The 13,892-nt window shown below is 34.7% G+C and overlaps 1 protein-coding gene across 5 annotated transcripts in view; it reads right to left on the reverse strand.

Annotated features, from left to right (window-relative positions):
• Nucleotides 1–13,892, reverse strand: part of SBF2 (SET binding factor 2) — a 249,473-nt gene that overhangs the window by 84,134 nt on the left and 151,447 nt on the right. For all 5 annotated transcript variants that reach the window (XM_035328948.1, XM_035328950.1, XM_035328949.1 and 2 more), the window contains 2 exons: nt 12,487–12,596; nt 10,957–11,106 (listed from right to left, as the gene is read on the reverse strand). In XM_035328948.1, the coding sequence (XP_035184839.1) occupies nt 10,957–11,106; nt 12,487–12,596 (260 nt within the window). The remainder of the gene's footprint in view (nt 1–10,956; nt 11,107–12,486; nt 12,597–13,892) is intronic.

A 13,892-nucleotide genomic window follows, 5' to 3' on the forward strand; every position in this document is an offset into this window, starting at 1 on the left:
TCAAAGAAGTGATTCTCAGAATATATCTCAGCATCCTGTTTCTGATGTTCTCTGTAGTTACGGTTTTCATGTTTTTGATCCATGCAACACTGCTTACCCACTAACCATGCCTAAGAGGTTGTGAAAAGTAACTTAAAAACCACAAGCCTACTGTCAGTCTTCTTCAGAGAAAATAATGTTTTACATGGTATCTGTCTCTGTAGGGGCTGAGGCTAAACAGACAGGGGATTGGGAAGGTAGCAACCATCTATCATAATCGAGTCAGGATCAAAGTCTATGACTTTCCTACACATACAATTCAGAGGCTAAGTAACAAATTGTGTTAACATAACTGAAGTTGTGGCCTGTGGCTTTTGAACAGAAACACATATGGTTAGTATTTCAGCTATTCCCAAATGACAAAGGAAAGGCTCCAAAAGAGTCCATTAAAATAAATATTTTCCTTTAAATTGTTTTTTACAAAAGCAATTATACCTTTTAACTTCATAAACAAAATGGACTAAATTCCAAAGAAATCAATAGTTTAGAATCTTCAATTTGGCCTGGAAACAATAAATTAAGGGCTATTTTAATCCATTAGTTTTGCCTGCGTTAACATACTTTGTCTTCTTATGAACAAAAAATGCCCAAAACAACCACTTGTTTTGCCTCTGTTCTAATAATGTAAAAAATAGTATAGTCTTAGTTTAAGGGTATGAACCCCAACTTCTGCTGGCACATGGGCAAGTGTACTGATCCAAGAAACATGTGCGTAGCATCGTATTTTGAGCCGTCTGTGAATCTAGACTGTACTAATGCTAATCTTCTTGTACAAATGAAAAATACCAAAGTGTGAGTGACATTTACAGAAAAGAAATCTGGAAGACTTAAAAGTATAGGAAAAAACATATAACATTATATGTATATACGTTATACATAAACGTATTAGAAGTATAAGGTATTAGATGTGTACACAGAAAAATGGAGATTTGTTGAGAATTAAAATCATCGGTATTGTCAAAGGAAGCATCAAACGTAAAACTCAGAAGCCTAAGGTTCAAAGGTAGACAGAATATTCTAACATAGGAAAGATTTCTTTCTAAAGAATAAGAGTTAAAAACCATGGCATCCCTCATAATCAAGGCTGATTTTTAGTGTGTTACTATTACAAAAAAGGAAGAGGTGATCTAGTCTGATTTGACTAGTCTAGTATAGACTAGTATGATTTGACAGTCTACTATAGACTGCTTATGGAGGGGAAATACAAAAAGTAATCTTCATCACAGCTTGCTTACGTAGCATTCTCCCAAGCATCCGAAAAAACGATTCATGCAAGTCATAAATCTGGGCTATAACAACAAAAATTTATGTCAAAAAGTGCCAGATTTTTTTTTTTTTTATTTTTACAATTTATGTAGAATGTCACATATTCTTTTGTTTGTATCTTTTTTATTTTTGTTCTTAAAACTTTGTACACATTTTGTTTATGTAACAGTAGAGGTATGTCTATTACTGTAATGAACTTTTTTCTTCTGATGCCTGTTTCCTTAAAAATATCATTCTTAAATGCCACATACGGTCATCACTTTATGTTCGCCATATTAATGCATTTATGAAAGTTTACACAAAATATTGACAAAATCCAGAACTCTGCTGTATTATATGGTATTTATCTCAACATCACACTTCAGTTTTTGAATACAAGCACTCAATATTTCAGTTGTTTAAACCAAAGGTTATAAGAACATCATAGGAACCAAATGATTAGAAGACTCCTAATATATTTCAGTGTTCTGGTTTAGAAATGACATATGTGAAAAGTAAATAAAAGATGATTATCTTACAGCACACTGGCATTTTTGATGCAAATTCCTGAGAAAGAAACCATTTTAAAACAAACAACTTCAAAAAGTTCCTCAGAGGAATAACAAACCAGTCTTGTATGTGGCATGTTTCTTGAGCACTACCAATAATCAAGGGAGAACACACCTTGCTGGCAGAGCAGGAAAGCATTCTCTTTCAGCTCCTCTAATACACCTCACTTTCACAGTTATTTGAAGGGCGATGTGCAGGTGGGGAAGCCCAGAGTGAGACACTATATTAGACAGAAAAACTCTTGCCATTCATCTTAGTAACAAAAGACTGAACTAATCTTACATACATACATACATGCATATTGGCAGCCACCACAGAAGTATGTTCAGTGTCGGGGTACTGTACATCAATACTACTCTGTATTTTGTTATTGTATAAAAAGTGACAGAAAACAGATTAAGCGCATATACATATGCTTGACAGTGTTACACACAAATCTATACTGTATTATATCACTGTACTGAAATACAAATTATATATATACTTAACATTTAAAATATTTTCCATGCATTCTTTTCATATTTTCATTAAATATGAAACTTGTGAAAACAGAAGTCACTGATTTCATATAACTTGTTTTATTAGCAAAATGCCTACTCCTTTCAACATCAAAAACTTTTTTTTTTCCTTAAAAAAAAAAAAAAAAAACAAAACAAACCTACCTTTCATCAGCCCACCTCTTTCACGGGCAGGCTACAGAACAACTACACAGCAGTATAACACAATTCCTAAACCAGACTTATTTTATTTACAACAGTGAGTAGCATACATGCACACGTCTGCTTTTCATCAAGACAACCAAAAATATTTAGAACATGGAGTTATTAGAAATGCGCAGCAACCACAAGGATGCAATTAACAGTAATGAACATTTAAGAGCAGTTAGAGCCTACCATGTCAAGAAGCTGCATGGTTTCAATAAGATATCTATGTGTGAGCAAACACATACAAGCTTGCCCTGCATTAACAGCAAATACTGGAGGCCTGACAAAAGGCCAATGAAAGGAGTCGCCCATGAGGAGCACCGACCTGTCTGCAAACCAACGTCCCAGAGAGCTCACCAGCAGCGTGGGGTTATAGCCCTCTCCTCAGCCCTGACAAGGGGCCACCTTTTTTGACACCCTTCTTTGGAGTCTGGAGGTCTCCTGCTTCAGGGGTACCACATTTTAAAGGGCATATACCCTTTTTAAAGTGTATCACATTTTTAGTCATCTGCAAGCTAGCCATGACTTGACTGAAATCAACGCAACCCAGACACAGACCAGCTGTCTGCCCTTTGGATACCATATCCTGTATTTTTTTCCAAAATGCTTACATTGCTATGTAAATGTCACATAAGATCTGCTAAAAACATCTTAAAGATCTTCACAGCTCTTAACATACCTCTTCTTGTTGTTGTTTTGCTTCAGGGCCTTAATTTCCCTTGTACCTCGGAAGGCGCCACAGGGGCTGACCAAGGGTGTAGGTGCCCCGGGCTGGTCAAAGCCAGTTCCAAGTGGTTCCAGCCCGTTCCAGCTGGTTCTGGCCAGACCGGCTGACTCACGGCGAGCTGGCAACCAACCAGAGTAGCTGGGCTGCCTCTGCTCACGCGTTTTTGCTTATTTGTATGTAAACAACAACACCCTACTATCATGTAATATTTGTACAAAAATACTACCCAGAGACTCTTTAAAAATAATAATAAAAAAGAGGTTGAATCCTGCACTGGTAACTCCTTATAAACATAACGAAGACATAACCAGTAACCCAACAGATGGCAGGCTAGAAAACAAATTTTATCTATGGCAGAAGGATAAACAGAAAGATAGACACCATCACATTTTTATTCTTCTGCTTTTCATCCCTTTTCACATTACTAACAAGATGGCTGGGCAAAACTGGAGGATTCTGTGTAACCAGAGTCCTTAAGATGGCTGTTCAAGATGCATATTCATCTACACTCATGATTAAGTTATCTATTACTAATGAGTTTATATATGTGTGTGTGTATTTATGTTACAACACATTTTGTTGAGAAGCTGAGAGGGAGAGAGGTTGAAGGCATGCACACACACAAATATTTATTTGTATATACACATAGGCGTATATAGGTATATATGGACAGCACATCATAGGACTCTCATTACTGCCAATCGTCCTCTTTTTCTTTAAGTAATGGTCTTGCATAATAGTAACAGAATCTAAGTCTGAGCAGAAGTCACAATTACTTACAGCTTACCAGAAGCAAGGGCTTGGAAGTCTCCAAGCAAACAGCAATTCAGGAGGTGCCTGGCCGCATAGAACTCATCTCTGAACACCCCTCTGCTGGCCCAGAGCCAGCCTGAAAAGAGGCTATGGGTTTCTGCTATGTAGTTATCAGACAAAGAAATTCCGGACTACGCTGCAGAGGCAGTTTAACACAGCTTGAGACAACCACCTTGGTTGTCTGGATACACGTATGCAGAAACAGCCGGATGCCTCTCCACAGAGACTGCTGCCCAAACAAAGGAATTACTTGGATGGGGCCAGTTCTGCAGGGAGAGTCCTGGCCCGCAGAATAGTTACGGCCATTGCTGTGTCAAGGTGGTCATTTCCCTTGGTCCCTGCACAGGAGGTAACTGCAGACTGGTCTTCTAACAGCAGTAATAAAGCTAAAAACACTGCAATGTTGAGTGAAAGTAGAACACAGGTACCCATTTTATGAATGCATACATGGACAGTCCTGCAGAGAAAGAAACTGTATTTTCTGTATTTGGCAAAAAGACACCTGTGAATTGATTTTGCCTTGACTGTGTGGGCATCCCACAAGATAACATGAATACATGAGTATAACATTATGTTCATTATGAGCAAAGAAAAGAAAAATAAGAACAGATCAGCAATACAGCCTTTTTCAATATACTTACTGGTTTGTTTTTCTAGAAAAACTATGTGAGTGTTATCAGCTCAGCTATGTGCAATGATATTAAAGTACCTTGCAGTTTCTTATGAAAAAGACATCATCAGAAAGACTCAGAAATAGCAGCTTCTTTTATGCAGTCCAGAACATTATAGGTGGACTCCTGAAAAATCAGCAGGAGTAGAAAAACTGTTGTTTCTTCTTTGGGGGTGAGAAAACATGGATCAGAGAAACAGTCTGACAAGCTTCTTGTGACAAAAATAAATAAATAAATAAACAGTATGATATGGAACTAAATCTGGAAGCTTCAAGTCCAAGCCTTAAACACTAAAGACCAAGAAAGGTCTTTCTTTCATTTAAATAATATCATGACTATACCTAAGAGGATGAACAAGATCAAGTTGTTAAGAACTGATGAATTAATATAATTAAGTGTGGCACTGTTAAACTCCCATGATTTCTCTTCATGATAAATTTGCTGTTTCAAAATACCTTAAACGACTTTCTAATATTGCTGCTGCTCAAATATTATTTCTGAGAGTCTCTGATTCCAGGAACACAAGTCAAACTGAGTAACAAAAGGCAGGCCATGAAATAAAAGGCTTGAAAGAAGAAAGACCTACTATAACCCTCCAAAAGAACGATGTTTAGCAATGTAGTTTTCAACATAAAATATGAGAAATGCTAGTTCATTTAACCTTTATATTGCCAAGAATTTGAATCATATGACACACACATGGTTGATTTTCTCTCAGGAGTAATAAAATCTTTCTTGTTATTGGACAGTATTTGCAAAACTGAATTCTGAGACTGACAAGTTTTAAACTTCCTCTGCTGACAATGTTATTTACATAAGAAAAAAAAAGTTAATATTTATGGAATGCCATTACTCTAATTTTGTATATTAAAGTTTCTTTCACAATAGCCTGACTAGTAAATGATAGAAAGAGGACCATATTATTCCAAAGCAATACTGAAGGGTCATAAGAGAAATTCTAGAAAGAAAATTTGTCAATTCTATCTTTTACCTGCTTTTGGTCATTGTCAGAGAAAAGATGCTGGCCCAGATGTACGTGTAGTGTAACCTAATGCAGGTTAAAATTTTAATTTTGCCCTGGTTGCTAGTATGAATTCCTGCCTTTGTTTTTTATACTGTAAACTCTAAGTATGCTTTTAGAGTACTCAGTATACTGTGTTTCAAAGATAAATATGGGAAAAAAAAATAATAATTTTGGAAGTAGTTATATATTATTCAGTTTTATGTAGTTTATTTCCACTTAACCACATTTAGATTAAGTATTTTGGATGTCCTAGGCACAGGTGTTTTCCGACTTGACACATATTTGCATTAATGTGCAGCTAGGCAGTATTACTGTCCAACATCTTATACAGGAAATGTTAAATTACATCATATTAGTTTGGGAGTTTTTAAACGAAAAGTTTTATCTGTTCCAACTACCAAAGGAAGCTAGCTCATAGTCCTGCACTAATTATCTGAAGATAATTTTTCTGCCAAAACATTTTATTTTTTTTTTACCAGAGTTTATTGTTATTGTTCAGTATTCCATGCAAATTGTTTAGAATGTATTTTTTAACATAAAAATTATTAGTTGTGATTATCTAGTATCCTCCACCTATACAATGGGAGAATCTTCAGGCCTCTTTTTGCCTTTACTGACATTTTATCAAACTAAGTGCTGCTATGTTTCAAAATACAAAGTTCATTTGCTACTGCCAGAAGAAAATCAGAGAGACAACTGAAATTCTGGACGAGACATGTCGATGATTTGTGACTAATTAATGGAGAGGTATGCAAATTCAACCTTGACTTTTGTCTTTGTCATTATTTCTTAATTAATATTAAATATAAAATGTGTTGCTGTAAATATCATTACGTAGAAAAAGCTTTCCTCTGATAATGAATAGCCTTTTTAGCTGAAAAAAGTCAAGTATTGGCAGTCTTTTCTAACATGCTAGAGAAAAACTTTTCATTAGAGAAAATTAAAGAGAAAGAACATTTAAAACAGGAATTTATGCATAATTCTAAATTATTCTGGAGGTTGCCTCAGTAGCAGAAAACAAACAGCATGGAAACAATGTCTAGAGAAATAATTTCACATTACAGTGCCATCTGTATGAATAAATTGCCAATCAATACACTCAGTTTTCACAACACTGTAGATAGCTTAAAAGTAATTAAGCTATATAACATATCAAACAGAACATGATTTCTATAATTTGCTATAACAGATACTAACCAATGCTGTAGTACAGGCTGCAGAGTCTTTTCAGAGTATATGATCTGTCAGGGGAAGAATTCTTACTCAGGGAACGAAAAGAAAGTTTTTAGCAAGTAGCCAATAACTCCTTGCAGGAGAGAAAAAAACAACTAACTGGTAATTTAATTGACCTCATCAGAAGATATCTGTTTTAAACAATTAGCTATACAATCTCCACGCCATTTTGATTCTTGTACTACTAAGAATGATCAGAAATATTTCTTACATTTACATTTCAGCAACAGTAGATTGTCACTACTTCCTGGACAAGAGTAGAGACCAGTAAAGCATATTTTTCACTTCAGTGTTGACCTATTGCATCAAATCTTACCTTAACTGTATTTGTAAAGCTATCTAAAGTCTACCATATGGTTTGACATGAAACTGCATGCCTGCTAAGTGAGGCAAAATAATTTATGAAATTCTATTGTACTGTTCCATATATCATAGGCCTATTAAAAATTTGCAGCGAGGTCCTGCCCATTTTTTTCAAACTGTAAATAGGCTATATAGTAATAGTCCAAAAGAATGTCGCACTTGGACTGAGAGCCTCAAAGCTGACAAACGCCAGAGATCTGTCAAGCCCAAGTTTTGTCATCTCTAGAGGAATCAGTGAAACACCTCTTCCTTTCCCTCCTCCCAGTTGCAAAATGTCTAGAGATCAGATACTTGGGGAAATACAGCCTAAGTCATCTTTCACTAAAATAACTTGAAGCAATGCTATGAACATTAATTCCTCTTCCTTCACCTATTTTCAAACATTGTGGTAGCAGATTCATTACACCAGCTATAAGGAGACTAGCAACAATATACACAGTGGGATTATTAGCAGCACTGTGTTAACATACCACTTTTCATCTACTAAACGAGTATATAGAAGTTCTGATAAAGTACCTGACCTTTATTTTTATGGACTCTAGTAAAACAAGAGAGCAAATTCTATTAAATAAATAGATAAATAAATAAATAAAAAAAAAAAACACAAAAAAGAATAACTTAAACAATAAGGAAAACCTTAACAGTAATGAAAAGATCTGCAATAAACTATAAAGAATGCACTCTTCCTGATTTTGTAATATATGGCACTGTTCCCAGTAAGACAAAGAACTCTGTGCATGCCAATAACATAGCTTCTTGGTTAAAAGACGCTTCCAGAAACAGCCTACCTGTATCTCTTGAAATACACATTGTTAGCAACAAATCACACTATCAGTAGCAGAGGTTTGGTGGTTGGAGAGCATCAGAATTACTATCTGCCTGAGCAAGGGAGCCAGAAGAGACTCGTATTTCCCAGGGAAAGACATCACACTGGGACGTGCTGCATGCACATCCCAGTTCAACCCACCATGTACAGTGAGACCAGTAAAGAGCCAGGGCTGTGCCCAACCTACCAGCTATCCCACGGGCCCTTCCCTCTCCATAGATTTTGTATCAGCTGCTATATGCCTCATGGCAACAGCAATACTTCTGTTCCTATCTTAGGAGAACCAATGGGAACACTAATATTAACAGAAAAATCTATGAGAAGACATTTGATGGCACAGTTTCTACAATTCCAATAGGTCTGTGAGGTCTCAAAGCAACACTGCAATCCACATATCCCTCAAAATTCCATCATAATTAACACTATATTTCCGTAAAGGTTGAATACATCTTCAGTTAGGACCATCTTTCTTACATTAAGTTTCCATATCTTTTAACAGACACAGTTTAAGTTGCCTGGTCTAACGACGTGCAGCTAAAAGAATTCATGTCTCTACGGCAAAATGCTGACTTGCATCTGACTGCAGCAGCAGCAAACTTAACAAAGTTCTTGATAATGTATTTTTGTCTTTAACTGATACAGAGAAGCTCCAAAATGTCACAATTTACACATTGTTCCAAATAATAGAGTTGAACAAAGTACATAGACAAATCATAAATCATGCTTTTTATCTTAATAAATAATTTCATGTCATAAAAGTAGATGTACTGAAAATACTTGTTTCTAACTAGCTGCCCAGTGTCAGGAGTTCAGATGTTTTCATATTGGCTAAGCTTACTACTGAGAAATGGAAATTTCCATTTTACATTTCAAAGATATAAAAATACTACTGTAAAAATAAAAGGGTAAAAATTGTGCCCCCTTAATCCATGTATTTGTTTCCTTTGCATGATTTGAGTTGTATTTTCTACCTTTATTAAGAAAAATAACAATCATTCCATTTTATTTCCATATTACTTAAAAAAAAAAAAAAAAAAAAAAAAAACATTTTTATGAGCATTAAGGTCCTTCTTGGGCCCTCAAATCACTGTGAAAAAAATAGTAATTTTTCTTGAACAGAAAAATTTGATTTTATTGCTTTAAGAGGAGGTGTCATTATTTCTTTCCTCAATAAAGAAAATTTCCTCAACTCCTCGTTTTTTTCTGCTATCTGTTTTGTACTAAGATGCTGCAAATAAAGGGGATTTGTATTTCCTTCCTTTTGTCTGAAAACCTCTCTGGATTTTTTTTTTCCCCCAGGAATAATCACGAGAAGGACCAAAATCTGTAGCACATCTAGAAAATTGTGGGTTTTGTTTGAAGTAACATTTCTGACTCTGGAATGCAGAGCAGGTGCAACATTTCATTAGTCATGATTCTGGGCAGAGAAATGCACTTTCACAGGTAATTTTATTTTTCTTTTAACTTTGTAGCTAAATATAGAACTTGGAAAAGGCCAATGGCTGTGCCAAAAAAGTGCACTCTGGTACAATCCGTGAAATTTTAGCCAGCTGACTGACATTTTCATCTGCAACATGCAGCTAATTTGACTGTGAATACCACAATACTCAGCTTTGGTCAGTTCTAAATAGTAGAAAAATATTTACTGTAAATAACCAGAAATACAACATAAAACAAAACTTGCCTTTGATAGCGACCTGAGGTAGCATCTCCTCAGTCAACGTTAATTTATTTCTATACTCCTGTAAGCTGTATTTAGCACTCACCTTTTAAAATAAATGGGTTAACACACTGTTGCAAAATACTGTTAGCAGTTTCTTTTATTTTTTTCTTCCCCCCCCCTTTTTTTAAGGTTAGAGGTGAGTGGGGTTAAAATATTTCGATGTCTCTCTCAGATTCCTAACACACTAACTTAGATAGGGGCAAGGAGAGGCAAATTGTAACAAAGCGTGATCACATTATAAATATATATAAAAATACTGCATTCTCAGATATCAGACTGAACACTGGTATCTATAAGAAAATGCATTTTGTGGCAATGAATTGCCAACAAATATAGCTAAATCAGAACAGTTATTCAAATGAAGGTCAAAAGAAGTCATCCACATATTTTACTCTTATAGTTAACTGCTACCAGGTTAATGTTTACTTACCACAAAATTACATAGCAATTAATCTGTAGAATAACTCAGCAGATGACCGCAAACACCAACTAAAGTGAGTTTTTGGCAAACTAAGATGATGCAGTGAAAAGCAGTGCTACCACCATCTATTATGGAATTAGCAAGTAAGCTTTCTTCTTGAAATTTGTTTGCACTTGTGATGACAAAGAAGAAAAGCTTATGTTTTGTTAAACAGAGCTGTGGGTATTAGACATTTTAGGAACTCAGATGAAAATGACCTGGAAAAGCTAACACCATTCATAAAAAAATATACTTAGAGCTATTACTGTAAATCACTTCAATGCTTAATATATACTGAACTGATTATATCTAAATTATTAATACTGGAAACAGTTTTCTTTCTGTTTTTCATATAGGCAGATCTGTATAGACCTTTGCATTTTGTCCTTTATCATTTGAACTACAGAATATCCTAAATGCACTGTCAGGTAGTATCTGCTACATCACTGTAGTACACAGCCCCATAATTCAATTATTTTGTTCACATCACTGTAAACAATTTTTTGATTATCATACTAACAAAAAGACAACCAAAGAACAAAACCTCGCATATTGTACCTGCAAAGCACAGTTCATCATTCGTACTATGTAGTCAAACTGCTGATGGTCCAGAATTGCTCGATTTTGTTTAACGTGCAGGCCTAATTCCTGGGTGAGACAGTGCCGAGCTGCCTTTCCTTTTAGGGCTCTCAGGGCTGCAGGCAGGGTCTGGAGATGAGAAAGTCTAACTTCATTAAAATGAAATGGCACCAAAACAGTGAATATCATTCCTTCTTTATCAAGAAACTGCAAGTGACAGTACAGAGAACAACCAAATGATTTCTAGGCTTGGACATCAAACTTTCATATAAAGGACTCAAGCTAAATCAAATATTAAATATTATTTTCTTTTCTTTTCTTTTTCTTTTTTTTTTTTTTTTAAATGCATTAAATGGCATCTCACCTACATCAGTATATGGGAACAACTGATCATGGATAGGCAATGAACGGACAGGAAATCAGAATTGGATTACTGTGCATGAAAGAATTCGCTTTATCTGTACCAGCCAGGCTAGGCCTCAAGTTAGCATATCAAGGCTGGCTAGCATGGTTTTTTGATAAACAGTGAAAAACAAATAGTTTTAGAAGATGCATACCACTCATAGTACTGAGGCCACAAGACTGTTATGCAGTTTACCCTAAATTAGGGCCAATAAAATATTTATACCAATGTTTTAAAGATGTATCAAGTGCTACATTAGTGATTATCAACTGTGGCCCTTTAGAGTAGATTTAATGAACAGCAAAAGATAAATAATAAAAGGTAGCTTATTGTCAAAGGATAAATTTACTATGCAGGGGTACAAAAAAACACTACTGAAATTTTCTAGGCAACTGCAAATTGAAAGACATGATGATACTCTGGGAAACTGAAAAATTTCCAAAAATAATTTTACTATCATTTTCATACACATAATTAAATTTGAGCGAAAGTTTAAGTGACTGTTTTGGGATCAAAAATATAAAATTACATGGACAGACTAAAGAAAAAGGGGCAGCATCTTAACACGAAAAAGATACGGATGTTAAGGATGACAACTTGTACATTTAGCAAAAATGGACATACCAAATACTTATATTCACCTCTAAGTTTTTTCAAATTATTGATTTTTAAAAACAGCAAAGTTAACTGGACTGAAAATTTGAAAGAACATTGGTTGACAAAGAGTCATATTCAAAGGAACACTGGTTGACTGTGAAATGTCTATGTATACTTTTTGTTTACATTCCTCATATCAACACTGTCAGAAAAAAACATATCTTTTCTGAAAAGAAAATAAATCCTGTGGGCAGCACTATTTATGATGGTAATATAAATTAGCAAAAAGAACATCAACATGCAGGTTTCCAAATTGATCTGCCTCATATTACACATAATATAGCATTTAGATGAGTTTTAGTGTTTATTTCATTCACTTAAATTATTAAAATAACAGTATTTGAAACATAAGACTTCAGAACAAAATTTGTTGTTACAAGGTCAGTCTCTGTTTGACACACTAACAGAGTTAATACTTACTTGGGAAAGTTTAAATTTAATTTTATTACCTTTTCAGTCTCCAAAAACTTATTTTCAAAAATGAATGCGATGCAGTTTCTAACAACTTCCAGCCTTTGTGCACTATTGAAAACTGTGCTTCCTTTTTCCATTATGGAAACTATCACAGAAAAGATGAATATACATCAGTAAATTTCTTCTGCAAGAGTCACAAAAAATACCACAATGTTCTTTAAAATAAAAAAATAAATAATGTCCCCTCCATTTTATTCTGTTAAGCAAACATATACAAATGGGAACATAGAATCTTTTTTTTTTTTTTTTCTATACTACCTTCACGAGTGCTCTTAATTTCAACTAAAGCAGTAAATTCACTTTACTACTTTCTTCCATTCATTTCATACAGGCACAAGGAAATTCCAACCTCTCAAACTTGTTAACATACTAATGAAATATATAAATAAATACAAATTGATAGAGAATACATATTTGCATGCATATACAAATACACACACACTTGTTCTGTAGTGAACTGCATACTCTTGTACATTTCATGTGTAGCAGGAGATAACTACATTGTTCACTTTAAGTCCAACCACTACATTGTACACTTTACTACAGCGTACACATTCACTACATTGTACACTTTAAGTCCAACCAGTTGTCACCTCAGCAGCATTGTTCTGAAAGAATTTGTTAGCCATGCCAAGAATTCTGTGACATGGAATAAAAACTAACAGACCTGTTCTCTTTTCTAGATTCCAATTTGTTGAGATATAATGATTATTTTCTTAATATGGTGTTTTGTTCTGAATTTCAAGAAAAATCAGAATAGGAGATCTTTTTCTCTGTTTAGTATCAAATAAATAGAATATAAACATAGAATATGCCCTTTTTGTAGATAACAATGCGCTCTTAATATCCAAGGATTTTGACAGAGGATAGTTGGGAATAAGAGTATGAAAGTTATTTCTTGGAAAAATGTAAAACTGTCAAAAAGATACACTTTTTAAGAAGGAAACTTTCTCTTGCACTTAGCCTGGAAATACAATTAAAGAAAGGTAGCAGAACAGAATATCCTTTTAACTTTCAGATTTTAACTAACAGATTCAATGATGTAGTCAACAGCAAAGGCAGGTAAATAAAATTTACCCTCTTCTTACACAAAACCAAAGAGAAACAGGCCTGACACAGGCCTCAAGAGGCCATCTCATTCATCTTGCTGTCCCTAGACTGGATCAACTGTATTTATGTCATTCCTCATGTTTGTCTAATAAGTTCCCAAAGTTCTGTGATAACAGAGACTCCTTGGCTTCACAAGAAATCCATTCAAATGCCTCACAATCCTTATTTAACAAGTTTTCCCTGACAAATAACTTGACTTTTGTGCTGTAATTACACCCATTATTTTGTTATCACTACAGATAAGATTCCTCTTTTTAACAGCCTCTTATGT

This window comes from Oxyura jamaicensis, chromosome 5 (genome assembly GCF_011077185.1).
Source record: "Oxyura jamaicensis isolate SHBP4307 breed ruddy duck chromosome 5, BPBGC_Ojam_1.0, whole genome shotgun sequence".
Classification (NCBI taxonomy): Eukaryota; Metazoa; Chordata; class Aves; order Anseriformes; family Anatidae; genus Oxyura; species Oxyura jamaicensis.